At 37.3% G+C, this 16,881-nt stretch overlaps 2 protein-coding genes and 1 long non-coding RNA gene across 7 annotated transcripts; 2 read left to right on the forward strand and 1 right to left on the reverse strand.

The window, feature by feature from the left end:
* Positions 1-1,374: 1,374 nt before the first annotated feature.
* On the reverse strand, positions 1,375-5,729 carry LOC116131910 (serine carboxypeptidase II-3-like). Its single transcript, XM_031417563.1, has 8 exons — positions 5,546-5,729; positions 3,398-3,505; positions 3,024-3,307; positions 2,671-2,937; positions 2,337-2,443; positions 1,953-2,039; positions 1,720-1,825; positions 1,375-1,639 (listed from the first exon to the last, which is right to left on the reverse strand). Exons 1-8 carry the CDS (start codon positions 5,727-5,729, stop codon positions 1,481-1,483), a joined length of 1,302 nt encoding a protein of 433 aa, XP_031273423.1. The 3' UTR covers positions 1,375-1,480.
* Positions 5,730-6,097: 368 nt separating this feature from the next.
* Positions 6,098-6,477, forward strand: LOC116131918. 2 transcript variants are annotated; one of them, XR_004128320.1, is made up of 3 exons: positions 6,098-6,131; positions 6,272-6,337; positions 6,452-6,477. It is a non-coding gene; the product is annotated as an uncharacterized LOC116131918 (long non-coding RNA). The 2 variants fall into 2 exon arrangements; XR_004128319.1 differs by lacking the exon at positions 6,452-6,477 and adding an exon at positions 6,420-6,432.
* Positions 6,478-12,336: 5,859 nt separating this feature from the next.
* On the forward strand, positions 12,337-14,744 carry LOC116131971 (uroporphyrinogen-III synthase, chloroplastic-like). Of its 4 annotated transcripts, none has more exons than XM_031417650.1 (6): positions 12,337-12,506; positions 13,060-13,133; positions 13,728-13,813; positions 14,122-14,256; positions 14,400-14,465; positions 14,586-14,744. In XM_031417650.1, exons 1-5 carry the CDS (start codon positions 12,371-12,373, stop codon positions 14,446-14,448), a joined length of 480 nt encoding a protein of 159 aa, XP_031273510.1. In that variant the 5' UTR covers positions 12,337-12,370; the 3' UTR covers positions 14,449-14,465; positions 14,586-14,744. The 4 variants fall into 4 exon arrangements, with proteins under 4 accessions (XP_031273510.1, XP_031273511.1, XP_031273509.1 ...); XM_031417651.1 differs by having other exon boundaries at positions 13,063-13,133; positions 14,553-14,744; XM_031417649.1 differs by having other exon boundaries at positions 12,339-12,506; positions 14,553-14,744.
* Positions 14,745-16,881: the final 2,137 nt, after the last annotated feature.

Raw genomic sequence — 16,881 nt, forward strand, 5'->3', positions numbered from 1 at the left:
TTATTATATGTTAATTCAGTCTATACTTGAATTTTTATACTACGTTTACAAGCATGACTTGGTTCAGTTGAAACTTCCGTTGTCATCCGTATGTGTCAATTGTCATACTTCAATAGATAGTTTTATTACTGGGGTTAAATTCTTACATATGTTTCCATGTATGTTCAGGGGAAGGTCAAGAGGCTGAATAGTACATGTGCTACAACTTATGAGAAATCTTCCGGTATCTGAAGCAACAGCCTTGAAATACATTCATAGGCTACATTAATAATTTCTTTTTCGTGGTTACTATTCTCAGTAATGTAAGGGTGAGTTTGGTTCAAAGAATGTTGGATTACTAGAAAGTTAGATTATCTTAAAAATTATTGGAAATCTTTAAGAAAATATATTTGGTTAGTTGGAATAAATTAGTGGGTATGTTTTATTAATATGTTTGGTTGGGAAGAATAAATTGGTGGGTATGTTAATTAAATTACTGAATTGTCTTCTAATTAAATATTATTATTATATTCTTTTTTAATATTGATTATTATTTGGATTATTATAAACCCCCTGCATTTAAAAACTTAGCAAAAATAACCCCATAATAAAAGTTTGGAAAATCAACAAAACACCCCCACCAAGCTAGCCACCACTGTCGGCAACCTAACGGCGCACGGAAGATAGGAAATGGCCTCCGTGCGTCGTATGGCCATTTTCGGCCAACGATCTGGCCGAAAATGGCCAGATCGCGACAGATCTGGCTGTCAACGGCTAGATCGATGGCCGTTAATGGCCACAGATGTGGCGTGGCCGTTAACAGCCATCAATCTGACCGCCAAAGTGGCTGTTAATGGCCATCAATCTAGCCATCAATGGCTAGATCTGTTGATCTGGCAATCAACGGCTAGATTGATGGCTGTTAACAGCCAAATTTGTCACGATATGACCATTTTCAACCAGATCTCTGGTCGAAAATGGCCATATCGGTGCACAATGGCCATTTCCGGCCTTCCGTGGGCCTTTTCGACGGTGGCGGCTGGCCATGGCGGTGGTTGCCAACGGCAAGCAGCAACAGGTGGGTGGGGTTGGTGGTTTGGGTGGGCTGCAATTTGTTTAGAATTCAAAGGTAATTTTGTCAAAAAAGTTAATTAATTGGGGTGAAATAATAAAAGCAACATTCATGTAAATAAATTTAAAAATAAGGGCATTATTATCTTAAAATTTTATTAATAAGAGATAGAATTATAAAAAAAAAATATTACCCTGGTAAAAAATAAAGGTAATCAGATTACTTTCAATATTACCAATGGTAACTACTATTGGCATTTGAAGATTATCGAAATTTGGTTGTCAAGTAATATAAGATGACATAATTTATGTAATCCCACGTTACCTCCAACCAAATATCCCCTAAAATTCAACAGGAAATGTCTTTTATGGCTTGATTACAAGTAGCTGAAATTTATAATGATAAGATAATTAAAATGTTGAAATGGGATTATGGCTTTGAATTGTTCTCTGCAGGGAGAGGTGTCCCCTGAAGGAAAGACGAGATCATGACAAGCGATCGTTCCGGTTGGTTACTAGGAACCATATGCCCAGATCCTCTTACAGTGGCGAACGTCACTCCCTTGTACCCAACCACATATCCTCCAACCTGCGTTGACCACCACATTAACTAGTGATACCTTTTAATTATTTTGATGTGTACGAATGGTCAAAATAATAATACAATACCTCGCCTCTGATGTTCCATGGGCGCCAAGCTGTTTCCACTGGAAGATTCAGAGTGTTTATGGAGTACCGAGAGGATGTCACTGGAACGCGTCCATCAGTGTCTCCACTGCAGGTTTATTTTGAATTACATTCAAATGTTAGTGCCAAGTCTGTTGTATAGGTTCACTATTTGAATGTTAGATGCAACATTATGTGAACTTTTTCGAAGAAGCTGTTGTAGAATCTAGACTTACCTATATATCCACACTCTTATTCCGCTTGCTATCAGGAGCTGTATTGTGGGTAGAACAGTTGTTGGGCTGTCTGTCCATCCTACAGAGCTGGCAAATAATGCAAAAGAAATTTCCTTTCAATTCCTCAAATTTATATTATTTAGTTAACCTTGGGAGTTGATATTAATAGCTCAGTTGATTTAAGTTTATAAGGATTGTACAAAAGATAATGTGGACGACTTTCATTTGAAAAATAAATTGTCGATTTAGTTTGCATATAATTATTTCTCAGAAGGATCTAATTTTTGAATCTTTTGAGCCCAAAGATGTCCAACTACAATGTAAATCAAGAGAATAATAGGTTTAATCAAATATGATATTTAAAGGAAAGAAAATTAGTCTTACCTGCAAGCTGACCAATTAGTAGATTTGACATGCAGAGCTCTTTGCACATCGGCAAGATTTAGGTAGGAGTTAACATATATCTCGGAGCAGGGGTCAATATCTTTCACCTGATGGAAGACGATCATCACTGGTTAAGTTGACAAAATAATCAAAACTCGTTTTCTATACTATTCTTTTATCCTGATTGGTGAACATATACTTTTGGAGTATAGATATTATGCCATTTAGGTTTAATCCATGAAATTTACTAGAGCCTTGGAATTAATGTTTAAATTATAGGTAAATACGAAATTTGAGTCGAAATATCAATGTTGTTACGAGTACAAACACTTACGGAACCAGATGATGAGCCACCTTTTGATGCTGGAGCAGTTGCTTTTGACTGGCAAAGTGGATAGTAGATGTTGTATATATCTATGTTCCCAATCTCGTCATCTGCTTGGTTTTGATACTTTAAACATGTATTTGAAAAATTACCAGCAACAAAATCACAGTATTTGTTAATCCCTGCGTTGGTTTCATCAGAATTTAATGCATGGGTCCAGAAATAATTGTACATTCCTTTGTTGCCCGTATTATCATCTATCCAAGCATTCCCAATCTGCATTATTGATTGAAATGTTGGTATCAGTCTTCAACTTACTTTTGCATATCATATTTATCAAAATATTAGCACAGTTAACTTACGGCAATCCCTTTGAGGTTGATGATAGTTTTTTTTGTGTTCTTCGTGTTGTTGTTCCTCAAGAGAATGGTATTTGCCAGCTGAGGAACATAATGACCAGCATAGCTCTCACCAGCTATGAAGAAATCACGGGTTTTATATTGGGGAAACCTCTCCAGCCAGTTTACAAGGAAAGTATAAGCATCCTCAGCGGTGCTCTTGTCACCGGCGTTGGCGTAGTCTGAACTAGTGTTTGAATATGAGAACCCCACTCCTGCGGGGGACTCCAAGAAGATCACATTTGCCACTGCAAATTTTTTGACCTTCTTTTTAGATATGTATGTATGATGGTTTTTAGTAAAGAATTTTTTTTTTTTTTTTTTTAAAGTATCCATACCGTTGTTCCATGCATATTCATTTCTGAACAGGGTCTTTCCATCACTGTTAACTCTGAAAGGACCCAGTTCTTCCATGGCTCCATATGCAAGAGATGAGCAACCTGGCCCTGTACATCACAGAAACTATCAATTTTACAGTGTTCCTCTTTTTCTTATTTTACCCACCCAAGGTTTGGGCTAATGACACTTTCGCACCCGTCAAGTTTCATAATGACATTTTCGCACCCACCGTCACAATTTTTCCATTAGTTTTAACTGCAGAAGGATAGAATAGTAAATTCATTTTATTTTTATTTTTATTTTCTCTTCTTTTAAATATTAAAATATTTTTATAAATAAATAAAATTTTGAAAAAAAAAAAAGTGCAATCGGCCAACTGGTGCTGGCGGTTATCAAAACCGTTGACGGCCACCAGTCCATCTCATCATGGTTCTCAAATATGTTGGCTCGACTTAATCGAGGAAAGCTTCATCGCCCTCTTCTACCTGTCCTCTTGTTTGGGAGTTCGCTCGCAAGAACTGGTGGCCTGGCGCACCAAGGGGGATCTTTCGATCACTCTGTTCGATCCAAGGTGCAAATAGCTCCTTTTCTTCTCTCTCGGCAATAGGGATAATAGGCATCTTCTTTTCTTCTCGTTGCTTTTCCCTAGTTTCTTGCTTTCGAGCCGTAGTTTCCTACTTCATTTCGGTTTTCTTTTTGATCATTTTTACTAGTATTAAACTATTTTATTTTGTTGCTGCTCAGCGAGACGACACAGACACATAAGGTTTAAGCTCAGCCTCAGGGGTGATGAATCAATCACACAAATGTTCGCTTCACCGATATCATCAATGCGTTGAAATCTTGTAAATCTGACTCCAACGGTGAGCTAGTGAGGAAGATTCTAAGATCTCTTCCTAGATCAGGGGAAGCTAGACCATTCAAAAAGCTAAAGACCTCGCAAGACTACCTCTAGAAGAACTCTTCGGTTCTCTAATGACCCATGAGCTTACCATGAAGAATGGAGAAGAAGAGGATGATCCAAGAACAGGGGCTCTCAAAGCTTCTACAAAAGATGAGAGTGATGATGAGGAAGAGGAGAGCGAAGATGATGAAGAATTTGCTATGATTACAAGTTCAAGAGAGAGGGAAGGGAAGAAAAAAAAGAAAAGAAAGAGGGAAGAGACAAGAAGAAGAGGGTAAATGACATAATTATACTATTTTTTTGAAATTATCATTATATCCTTCTGTAGTTAAAATTAACGGACAAATTGTAGCGCCGGGGGGCGGGGGGAAGAGGAATGTCATTATAAAACTTGGCGGGTGGGAAAGTGTCATTAGGCGAAACCTTGGGTAGGAAAAAGTCGTTTACTCTTATTTTTAATATGGGATCTGTAATGGCAGCATGTGCTAGCTATTGTCCAAGTTCGAGGCGGGGAGGGAGCAATAATGTTGTGGGAGAAAATTCTTGCTTTTGTTGCAATTGGGATTTATTTGTACAATGGTGGTGGCATGATTGATATCCAACAGATAGCAGAATAAAGTTAATCCAAAGATTATAGAGTAATCACCGGAGATGAGAACAGTCTAAATGCTATTGGGTTTACCTAGAATTTGCCGGACTTGATGGTTTGTTCAGTGGCTGGTGGACCATCCATGATACTGATGCTGTGAATGTGGCCACATAGGTCAGCTCAAGAATAATAACGAGATCAGGGGAAGGTGCATCCATTAAATGAAGATGGTTTTTCTCTAAGGAAAGCATTAGTGCTAGATGATTTTTTGAATAGTGGGCCATCCGTAGTGGACAAGAGAATGTCAGATTGAATACTCAATCAGGTTGGCTAATGCCAAATGGAAGTTATATCGTGAATCAATGATTATTCTATTTAACTTTACAGTTGTAGACGGTTAACATGGACATTCATTTTCATTGCGCTTTTCTATGTGACACACACTCGTGAAATCACTAGCACAGTTTTCTTCCCTGGACAGAAGACACTCTCTAAAAACAAGATATTCTCCCAGAAGATCACATTAAATGAAGAGAGATAAGACTCGAGGGCCAGTGTTCAATATCCTTCTTGTTGTGTGTTTACTATAAGGAGTAATGTAATATAATTAGGAAAGAAATGATTCAATAATTAAATAATGTTCGGATAGTTTACCTCCATTTAGCCACAATACCAGGGGATTGGTGGAAGAATTATGCGGTGACTCTACAAAATAATAGAACAGTGCTCTTCCAGCCTTGGGGTCTACTGTTACATAGCCTGCATATTGATCAAAATCCACTCCTTGAGGTTGTCCAGTCACCTTCTCAGTTCGGTAAGTAGGTGGTGGTAGTAACATATAATATTTTCCATCCTGGACTAAGTTATATTAAAAGCTTTGTATCCATCAATGAGGAATCATGACTTGAACATACTGTAAATCTGGTTATAACTGTAATTAACCTTGATTTGATAGACAAAGGCTCATGGAAACTCATGCATTTCTTATTTCTTCATCATTTTGTGATCCCTAAATGACCAGCAGTTTTACAATGGGGGTAGTTCTCTTCCAAATACTTGATTCTTTTTGGTAATATTTTTGCATTGACTTTGTTAAAAACCTGTGTTGCAACTTCCTGGGTCAAAATTATTTCAGAATCTAGGCAGTGGACATTCAGTTGCATGTATTGTGAGACTACTGCTTCACTCAAAAAGATTAGGCCTGAGAACGTTTACTACCCACACATCCTGGACTTGAAGGGTAATCTTCATTCTCATTTAACTGATGCCTTTTTATTATTATTTGAACGATCCCGATATAAATTTTTGTGTTTCTACTTGGCTTTAGTATATTACAATATACTAACTGCAGATGTGGACGCCTTATATTTTTGGTGGCAGTTGGGTAGATAGCATCCTTGAAGCCTTGGGAGCACATGAACGTATCTAGAAGTTTAAGTTATTCAGGTGATACTTATAATGATTCTTGCCCAGTGGTTAAATTGTCATTACTCCTTTCGTAGTGGACTATTGAGCCTTTCATCTCTAGTTTCCTTCCAGCTACTGACGTGGAAAAATCAGGCAAGATTGGGGTAGCACATCTACAAATGAGGTTTGCGTGACTTGCTAATTATGACAGGAAAACTTGCGAGCGCAGAACAGAAAGGTTCTGAGATGTTTGACATTGTGGAGACATTTATCTCGTTGGCATAGCTTTCTTTTGAGGTCACTAAAGAGGCTATTGAAACGACTTGTCGAAAAAAAGCTTCTCTATTTGTTATTTTTTTCTTTGATTGTATTTATATAATATGATTTCACATAATTATACAACTCACTACTGGATCAGGACATGCTATATTGCAATTTCTTGATTGCTGACGACCAGGGAAGTCTTGTTGAGTAGAGCTGTGATTAATCTCTGTGGATTCTGTTATGTAGATACACTGTACATTTGAAGTTATAATGGAAAGTCCTTTCTTTTTGACATCTTTAATGTTTAAGTTTGTTTTCTATCCTACCAGAAGACGTACTTCGGTTTGGATAGGATTTATGCCTGGTGGTCCTTCAGTGGTAGCCATATAGTCGAACATGGCCGTGTTTTGTTAGTACTCTTAGTGGCTATATTGTTATGACGAGTTTCTGTCTCTCTGTGTGCGCTTGTGTGTGTGGTTTCCTTGACTTTATCTCAACAACGTGAGAACCCGTAAGAGGAAGTTATGCTGTAAGTAGTGGATGTATCCATGATCTATTTTAACTGTGGAAAAGTGGATCCGGTTGAGTTGATTTAAACGTAAGGGATTATTTCAGTAATTACTATATATGACATCTTCCAGTGCCGAGAAAAACATACTTAAATTACATTCAAGTCTCTACGGTTGGAGGATTGTAGACTGAGGAAGGCTGAAGTTGGCCCAGAAGATCACATTTGCCACTGCCATAAGATTTAGTTATGTTTCTTTAATCGTTTTGGTAAACAAAAAATATGTTTGAATCCATACCCTTATTCCATGCATATTCATTTATGTACAGCGTCGTTCCATTTCCATTAACTCTTGGAGAGGACCCGTTCTCCTGGCCCCATATCCAAGCGATGAGCATCCAGCCCTGTGTATCACATAGACTATCAAATTTTCTGTTTATTATTCTTGATCTCTGTTGTATAATAGCAGTATGCTAATGAACTGCTTGCATGACTAAAACAACCAACAAATCAATGCCGAGGTGGGGTGCAGCATAATATTGGTTAATGGTTTAGGATTCTAACTTAAAAAAACTCAAATATAAATGGCGAAATAAGATGTAAGGCTGTTTAATGACACTGAACAGGATGACTAAGAACAAATTTGTCTAACTTTAATTTTATATATTGTATAGTAAAAAGAGATCTAAAGTAATATGATTGTCGGGAATCATTGAGAAAACGGCCACAGGAATAGGTGGTAAAGTAGTTCCACTACGATGCTGACGGATAGCTGAGTCATTGAAATTGACCCACCACATAAAGGTTGTCTAAGATGAAAACATGAAGATGAAGAGATGAACGCAGATTGAAGAAGCTTGAGACGAAACTCCTAAACCTTACCTGTAAATATCAGGTTTCTGCCTTAATTTAGATGGCTCGTTCAGTGTGGACCATGCACTTTGCAGTCGTGATAGTGATTGTCTATTCACCTTTACAGTTGTAGACGGTTGACTAATGTATTTTGAAACCATTGCGTGTTTCCTATTCAATCACACTTTTTGCATTAATTTTGTTTTTGAAATGACAGGAAGAACAGCGGTATGCGGAGGCAGATTTGAATCTTCACTGACCAATTATAAGTATGGAGAGTCCAAAAAATATATTTTTTAATTGTGATTTGAAATATATTATTAATGTTAATTCAGTCTATACTTGATTTTATACTACGTTTACAAGCATGACTTGGTTCAGTTGAAACTTCCATTGTCTCCGTATGTGTCAACTTCAATAGATAGTTTTATTACTGGGGTTAAATTCTTACATATGTTTCCATGTATGTTTCAGAGGCTGAATAGTGCAATGTGCACAACTTATGAGAATCTTCCGGTATTGAACAACAGGCTTGAAATACATTCATGGCCACATTAATAATTTCTTTTCGTGGTTACTATTCTTAGTAATGTAAAGGTGCGATTGGTTCAATGGAATTTGGATTACTGAAGTTAGATTACTTGAGATTACTGGAATCTTTAAGAAAATTGTTTGGTTAGTTGGAATAAATTACGGATATGTTTTTAATATGTTTGGTTGGAAGGATAAATAGGGGTATGTTATTTAAATTACTGAATTGTCCACTAATTAAAATATATTTTTTAATATTGATTATTATAAACCCCCTGCATTTAAAAACTTAGCAAAACATCCCATAATAAAAGTTTGGAAAATCACAAAGCACCCCCACTAACCCACCACTGCGGCAACCTAACGGTACACAAGGCAGGAAATGGCCTTCTGTGTCGTATGACCATTTTCGGCCAGCGATCTGGCCATCAACGGCTAGATCGATGGCTGTTACGCCACAGACATGGCGTGGCCATTAACAGCCATCAATCTGACCGTCAAAGTGCGTGTTAATGGCCATCGTCTAGCCATCAAACGATCTGGCCATCAATGGGCAGATCCGTGACCTGGCATTCAACGTCAGATTGATGGCCTTAACGGCTAGATTTGTCATGATCTGACCTTTTCGGTCAGATCTTAAGCCGGAAATGACCATATCGGCACATGACGGTCATTTCAGCCTTTCGTGCGCCTTTCCGTGGCGAGGCTGGCCCGATGGTGGTTGCCAACGGCAACGGCAAACAGGTGGGTGAGGGGGTGGCTTGAGGGCTGCAATTTGTTTTGAATTCAAAGGTAATTTTGTCCAAAAAGTTAATTAATCGGGTGAAATAATAAAACAACATTCGTGTAATATTTAAAAAAAAAGGCTTATTGTCCTAAAATTTATTAATAAGGGATAGAATTGTAAAGAAAATGTTACCCTGAAAATCTTACAATACCTTAAAAAAATGAAGGTAATCAGATTACCTCTAATATTACCAACGTATTAATTATTGGTATGAAGATTCGGAATCTTATATTTTGACAGCAATGTGAACAGTAATAACATAATAGATATAATTTATGATGACATAATTAGTAATCCCACGTTACCCCAACCAATATCCCCTAGATTCAACAGGAAATTCTTGTAGCTTGATTACAAGTAGCTGAAATTTATGATGATAAGATATTAAAATGTTGAAATGGTTATGCTTTGAATTGTTGTCTGCAGGGAGAGGTGTCCCGTGAAGGAAAGACGAGATCATGACAAGCGATCGTTCCGGTTGGTTACTAGGAACCATATGCCCAGATCCTCTTACAGTGGTGAAAGTCACTCCCTGTACCCAACCACATATCCTCCAACCTGCGTTGACACCACATTAACTAGTTATACCTTTTAATTATTTTGATGTGTAGAATGGTCAAAATAATAATACAATACCTCGCCTCTGATGTTCCATGGGCGCCAAGCTGTTTCCACTGGAAGATTCAGAGTGTTTATGGAGTACCGAGAGATGTCACTGAACGCGTCCATCAGTGTCTCCACTGCAGGTTTATTTGAATTACATTCAAATGTTAGTGCCAAGTCTGTTGTATAGTTCACTATTTGAATGTTAGATACACTTATTGAACTTTTTCGAAGAAGGCAATAGTAGCGTGTTGTAGAATCTAGACTGCCTATAATCCACACTCTTATTCCGCTTGCTATCAGGAGCTGTATTGTGGTGAAACATGTTTGGCTGTCTGTCAATCCTACAGAGCTGGCAAATAATGCAAAAGAATTTCCTTTCAATTCCTCAAATTTATATTATTTAGTTAACCTTGGGAGTTGATATTAATAGCTCAGTTGATTTAAGTTTATAAGGATTGTAACAAAGATATGTGGACGACTTTCATTAAAAATAAATTGTCGATTTAGTTTACTATATTATTTCTCAGAGATCTAATTTTTGAATCTTTTAAGCCAAAGATGTCAACTACAATGTAAACAAGAGAATATAGATTTAATCAATATGATATTTAAGGAAAGAAAATTAGTCTTACCTGCAAGCTGACCATTAGTAGATTTGACATGAGAGCTCTTGCACATCGGCAAATTTAGGTAGGAGTAACATATATCTCGGAGCAGGGTCAATATCTTTCACCTGATGGGAAACGATCATCACTGGTTAAGTTGACAACATAATCAAAACTCGTTTTCTATACTATTCTTTTATCCTGATTGGTGAACTATCTTTTGGAGTATAGATATTATGCCATTTAGGTTTAATCCATGAAATTTACTAGAGCCTTGGAATTAATGTTTAAATTAAGGTAAATACGAATTGAGTCAAATACAATGTTGTTACGTACAAACCTTACGGAACCAGATGATGAGCCACCTTTTGATGCTGGTGCAGTTGCTTTTGACTGGCAAGTGATAGTATATGTTGTATATATCTATGTTCCCAATCTCGTCATTGCTGGTTTTGTACTTTAAACATGTATTTGAAAATTACCAGAACAAAATCACAGTATTTGTTAATCCCCTTGGTTTCATCAGAATTTAATGCATGGTCCGAATAATTGTCATTCCTTTGTTGCCCGTATTATCATCTATCCAAGCATTCCCAATCTGCATTATTGATTGAAATGTTGGTATCAGTCTTCAACTTACTTTTGCATATCATATTTATCGAAATATTAGCACAGTTAACTTACGGCAATCCCTTTGAGGTTGATGATAGTTTTTTTTGTGTTCTTCGTGTTGTTGTTCCTCAAGAGAATGTATTTGCCAGCTGAGGAACATAATGACCAGCATAGCTCTCACCAGCTATGAAGAAATCACGGGTTTTATATTGGGGAAACCTCTCCAGCCAGTTTACAAGGAAATTATGCAAAATGCTTCATTCAGCCTTGAGCTTTGACCAGATTTTCTTTTAATTCCTGGAGAATATTGTTTCTGTCAAGTATTACTTGATCCGCTTCCTCAACCGCTGAATTGTGGTCAGAATACTTAAGGATGATCGGGAGATCGTGCCCATATAGTGCTTTGAAGGGCGTCATGCCAATGCAACTGCTAAATGTAGTGTTAAACCAAATTCAGCCCATGAAATCCATCTTGGCCACTGCTGGGGCTGGGTGCCGACAAAGCATCGGAGGTATGTTTCCAAGCAACGATTGATGACCTTCGACTGGCCCGAGGTAGGGGGATCTGCGAAATCACCCAAAGGGTAAAAAGGCCGACGGGGGTAAAGAGGTTGACGTGGACGTCGGTTGTAGAAGCGTGGTGGAATGTTAAGATATCGCATTGGAAGGGAAAAGGATGGGCATGTGGGTTATAAAGGGCTTGGGAGCCCTCCCTTGGCAAGTAGGTTTTCCAAGGAGAGTTCTACCCAAGCCCACAAAAGATCCATTACCCAGCCCAATTGTTTGAGTTGTTGGAGTGGTTTCCTATCAATTGGTATTAGAGCATGATCCTGTGCCTACGTGGTGGCACATGTGTGTCAGCCTGACCTTGGGCCTAGGCTGCTACCTCGAAGGAGAGAGGATCGGCCCAAGGTAAGGGGATCCGTAAAGTCACCCAAGGGGTAAAGAAGTCGACGGGGATAAAGAGGCCGACGTGGACGTCGGTTGTGGAAGCGTGGTGGAATGTTAGGATCTCACATTGGAAGAGAGAAAGGTGGGCATATGGGTTATAAAGGGCTTGGGCGCCTTCCCTTAGCAAGCCGGTTTTCCTAGGAGAATTCTACCGAAGCCCAAAAAAGCTCATTGTCCAGCCCAATTGTTTGAGTTGTTGGAGTAGGTTCCTATCATAACCAGATTGGTTTTTTATGTTTATGCAAAAAAGGATATCAGTTGCTACATAATATCCAACCAATGATTCCAGGTTTCTTAGTAAATGGTTGTAGATTGCTTTTTTCACATCACTGTTTGGTTTCTAATAGCTTCTGAAGATGATTTTAACCTTTTGGGGTAAATTGTTCCTCCCTGCAGCTACAGGAAAAGTTTTGGCTTCAGAGCTTCCAAAGAATGGGAATGAAAGATGCACTGTCTTGTATCCTGCTTCTGAAAAAGCTAGCAATGAGATTGGTATGTGAAAAGTTCTGGTTGTATGCTTTCCTTTTGAAGGATGTGCTTTTCTTTTCTTTTTCTTTTTTCCTGCTTTGGCACTAATTAATTTAAGAATTGCTACACCTTGAGTTGTTACTTATTCACCATGAGGTACTTAATCTGGTTGGTTCATGCTACAGTGATTCTTTTACCTTTTCCTTGGAACTGTGGTTATAATCCTGACTTTGTTCAGTTTGTTAACGGCTAATAACTGGTTTTAATTAATTACAGGGTTCATTTTTGCTTTGTTATATGGAGAATTTGTGGTTCATTTAAACTTTTGGTTGAAGTTTTGGTAACACATCAATAAATTGTTTGCATATTATGGCTGTGATGCCAGGGCATTTTGTCAATATATGTTAAGAGAAAATGTTTGATTTATGTGGTAATTCATAAGTTTATACTATAAGTAAGCTTCCATAATTTCTAATGTTACGAAAGAAAATATGTTTGGTAAAAAGTTTCATACTTTGACTCCTAATGTATCATACTTCTAATTGTTTTGAACATCTATTTTCCATGTATGTTTCAGAAGAAGGCTTATCCAATCGTGGATTTGAGGTTGTGAGGCTGAATACATACACAACGGTTAGTACTTCAATGCTGGTACATTAGTTTCATTTCCTCCTATGAGTGATATAAATTGGTTTTTGCTTTGAGTGATTTTTTTCTTGTCTTTCCGATGGTTGTACGTCACATGACTATTTATCTTCATGTTGTGTTCCTCAATAAATCAAATAAATTTATATGTTAATGTAAGATGGCCAAATGATGATTATTGCTGAGAGGCTAATTCTCTCTGTTGCAGACTGGTGTTCAGACATACCTTAATAATTTTCCTTGGTGTCTTGTTTGAAATGGTTTGTTTGGCAAACTTGATGATGTAGTACTGGTTGGGAAATGCTAGATGTACAAAGACTCTTACAAAGAGTCTTTGTACAAAATGATGTGGCAGCTGCCACACTATTAGTGTCACATCAATTTTCTCTTTCTTTTCACAAACTAGTGGTATGGTAGCTGTCACATTACTTTGTACAAAGACTCTTTGTAAAAGTCTTTGTACATATAGCATTTCTCTTATTGGTTATGGTCTCCTACGCATGGGATTTTGATAATTATAAGGGTTTTGATGTGCTTGGTTTGATTATCAAAATAGCCCTAGAACTCTAACTTAGCAGCCACCTTATAATTTTTTTTCAGGAACCTGTTCATAATGTTGACCAGACTGTTCTGAAGCAGGCACTTTCTACCCCAGTTGTTGCAGTTGCTTCACCTTCTGCAGTTCGGTAAGTAGGTGGTGGTAGTAACATATAATATTTTCCATCCTGGACTAAAGTTATATTAAAAGCTTTTGTATCCATCAATGAGGAAATTCATGACTTGAACATACTGAGTAAATCTGGTTATAACTGTAATTAACCTTGATTCTTGATAGACAAAGGCTCATGGAAACTCATGCATTTCTTATTTCTTCATCATTTTGTGATCCCTAAATGACCAGCAGTTTTACAATGGGGGTAGTTCTCTTCCAAATACTTGATTCTTTTTGGTAATATTTTTGCATTGACTTTGTTAAAAACCTGTGTTGCAACAGTTCCTGGGTCAAAATTATTTCAGAATCTGAGCAGTGGAGCAATTCAGTTGCATGTATTGGTGAGACTACTGCTTCAGCTGCAAAAAGATTAGGCCTGAGAAACGTTTACTACCCAACACATCCTGGACTTGAAGGGTAATCTTCATTCTCATTTAACTGATGCCTTTTTAATATATTATTTGAACGATCACCGATATAAATTTTTGTGTTCTACTTGCGCTTTAGTATATTACAATATACTAACTGCAGATGTGGACACCTTATATTTTTGGTGGCAGTTGGGTAGATAGCATCCTTGAAGCCTTGGGAGCACATGAACGTATCTAGACGTTTAAGTTATTCAGGTGATACTTATAATGATTTCTTGCCCAGTGGTTAAAAAATTGTCATTATCTCCTTTCGTAGTGGACTATTGAGCCTTTCATCTCTAGTTTCCTTCCAGCTTACTGACGTGGAAAAATCAGGCAAGATTGGGGTAGCACATCTACAAATGAGGTTTGCGTGACTTGCATAATTATGACAGGAAAACTTGCGAGCGGCAGAACAGAAAGGTTCTGAGATGTTTGACATTGTGGAGACATTATATCTCGTTGGCATAGCTTTCTTTTGAGGTCACTAAAGAGGCTATTGAAACGACTTGTCGAAAAAAAGCTTCTCTATTTGTTTATTTTTTTCTTTGATTGTATTTATATATATGATTTCACATAATTATACAACTCACTGACTGGATCAGGACTATTGCTATATCGCAATTTCTTGAATTGCTGACGACCAGGGGAAGTCTTGTTAGGAGTAGAGCTGTGATTAATCTCTGTGGATTCTGTTATTGTACGATACTACTGTACATTTGAAGTTATAATGGAAAGTCCTTTCTTTTTGACATCTTTAATGTTTAAGTTTGTTTTCTATCCTACCAGAAGGACGTACTTTCAGGTTTGGATAGGATTTTATGCCTGGTGGTCCTTCAGTGGTGAGCCATATAGTCGAACATGGCCGTGTTTTGTTAGTACTCTTAGTGGCTATATTGTTATGACGAGTTTCTGTCTCTCTGTGTGCGCTTGTGTGTGTGGTTTCCTTGACTTTATCTCAACAACGTGAGAACCCGTAAGAGGAAGTTATGCTGTAAGTAGTGGATGTATCCATGATCTATTTTAACTGTGGAAAAGTGGATCCCGGTTGAGTTGATTTAAACGTAAGGGATTATTTCAGTAATTACTATATATGACATCTTCCAGTGCCGAGAACAACATACTTAAATTACATTCAAGTGCTCTACGGATTTGGAGGATTGTATGACTACGAGGAAGGCTGAAGTTGGCCCAGAAGATCACATTTGCCACTGCCATAAAGATTTAGTTATGTTTCTTTAATCGTTTTGGTAAACAAAAAAATATGTTTGAATCCATACCCTTATTCCATGCATATTCATTTATGTACAGCGTCGTTCCATTTCCATTAACTCTTGGAGAGGACCCAGTTCTTCCATGGCCCCATATCCAAGCGATGAGCATCCAGGCCCTGTGTATCACATAGACTATCAAATTTTCTGTTTATTATTCTTGATCTCTGTTGTATAATAGCAGTATGCTAATGAACTGCTTGGAATGACATAAAACAACCAACAAATCAATGCCCGAGGTGGGGGTGCAGCAATAATAATTGGTTAATGGTTTAGGATTCTAACTTAAAAAAACTCAAATATAAATGGCGAAATAAGATGTAATGCTGTTTAATGACACTGAACAGGATGACTAAGAACAAATTTTGTCTAACTTTAAGTGACGTAATTTTATATATTGTATATGTAAAAAGAGATCTAAAGTAATATGATTGTCGGGAATCATTGAGAAAACGGCCTCAGGAATACGTGGTAAAGTAGTTCCACTAACGATGCTGACAGATAGCCGAGTCATTGAAATTGACCCCACCACATAAAGGTTGTCTAAGATGAAAACATGAAGATGAAGAGATGAACGCAGATTGAGAAAGCTTGAGACGAAACTCCTAAATCTTAACCTGTAAATGTAATCAGGTTTCTGCCTTAATTTAGATGGCTCGTTCAGTGGTGGACCATTGCACTTTGCAGTCGTGATAGTGATTGTCTATTCACCTTTACAGTTGTAGACGGTTGACTTAATGTATTTTGAAACGACATTGCTGTTTTCCTATTCCAATCACACTTTTTGCATTATATTTTGTTTTTGAAATGACAGGAAGAAACAGCGGTATGCAGGAGGCAGGATTTGAATCTTCACTGACCAATTATAAAGTATGGAAAGAGTCCAAAAAAATATATTTTTTAATTGTGATTTGAAAATATATTTATTATATGTTAATTCAGTCTATACTTGAATTTTTATACTACGTTTACAAGCATGACTTGGTTCAGTTGAAACTTCCATTGTCATCCGTATGTGTCATACTTCAATAGATAGTTTTATTACTGGGGTTAAATTCTTACATATGTTTCCATGTATGTTTCAGAGGCTGAATAGTGCATGTGCTACAACTTATGAGAAATCTTCCGGTATCTGAAGCAACAGGCTTGAAATACATTCATGGGCCACATTAATAATTTCTTTTTCGTGGTTACTATTCTTAGTAATGTAAAGGTGCGATTGGTTCATGGAATATTGGATTACTGAAAAGTTAGATTACTTTGAAGATTACTGGAATCTTTAAGAAAATATGTTTGGTTAGTTGGAATAAATTAACGGATATGTTTTATTAATATGTTTGGTTGGAAGGAATAAATTAGTG

The sequence above is a fragment of the Pistacia vera genome, unplaced genomic scaffold (assembly GCF_008641045.1).
Source record: "Pistacia vera cultivar Batoury unplaced genomic scaffold, PisVer_v2 Contig246, whole genome shotgun sequence".
In the NCBI taxonomy this organism is placed as follows: Eukaryota; Viridiplantae; Streptophyta; class Magnoliopsida; order Sapindales; family Anacardiaceae; genus Pistacia; species Pistacia vera.

What these genes read in the sequence shown, in the direction of transcription:
- LOC116131910 (XM_031417563.1), bottom strand. Translation starts at nt 5,729, where the DNA reads ATGTTACTACCACCACCTACTTACCGAACTGAGAAGGTGACTGGACAA. An exon ending in GGTATTGTGGCTAAATGGAG is followed by an intron (nt 3,506 to 5,545) that starts GTAAACTATCCG and finishes TGTGATGTACAG; the next exon opens with GGCCAGGTTGCTCATCTCTT. An exon ending in CATGGAACATCAGAGGCGAG is followed by an intron (nt 1,640 to 1,719) that starts GTATTGTATTAT and finishes TGGTCAACGCAG; the next exon opens with GTTGGAGGATATGTGGTTGG.
- LOC116131971 (XM_031417650.1), top strand. Translation starts at nt 12,371, where the DNA reads ATGATTTTAACCTTTTGGGGTAAATTGTTCCTCCCTGCAGCTACAGGA. An exon ending in AAAAGCTAGCAATGAGATTG is followed by an intron (nt 12,507 to 13,059) that starts GTATGTGAAAAG and finishes TGTATGTTTCAG; the next exon opens with AAGAAGGCTTATCCAATCGT. An exon ending in CGGTTAGTACTTCAATGCTG is followed by an intron (nt 13,134 to 13,727) that starts GTACATTAGTTT and finishes ATTTTTTTTCAG; the next exon opens with GAACCTGTTCATAATGTTGA.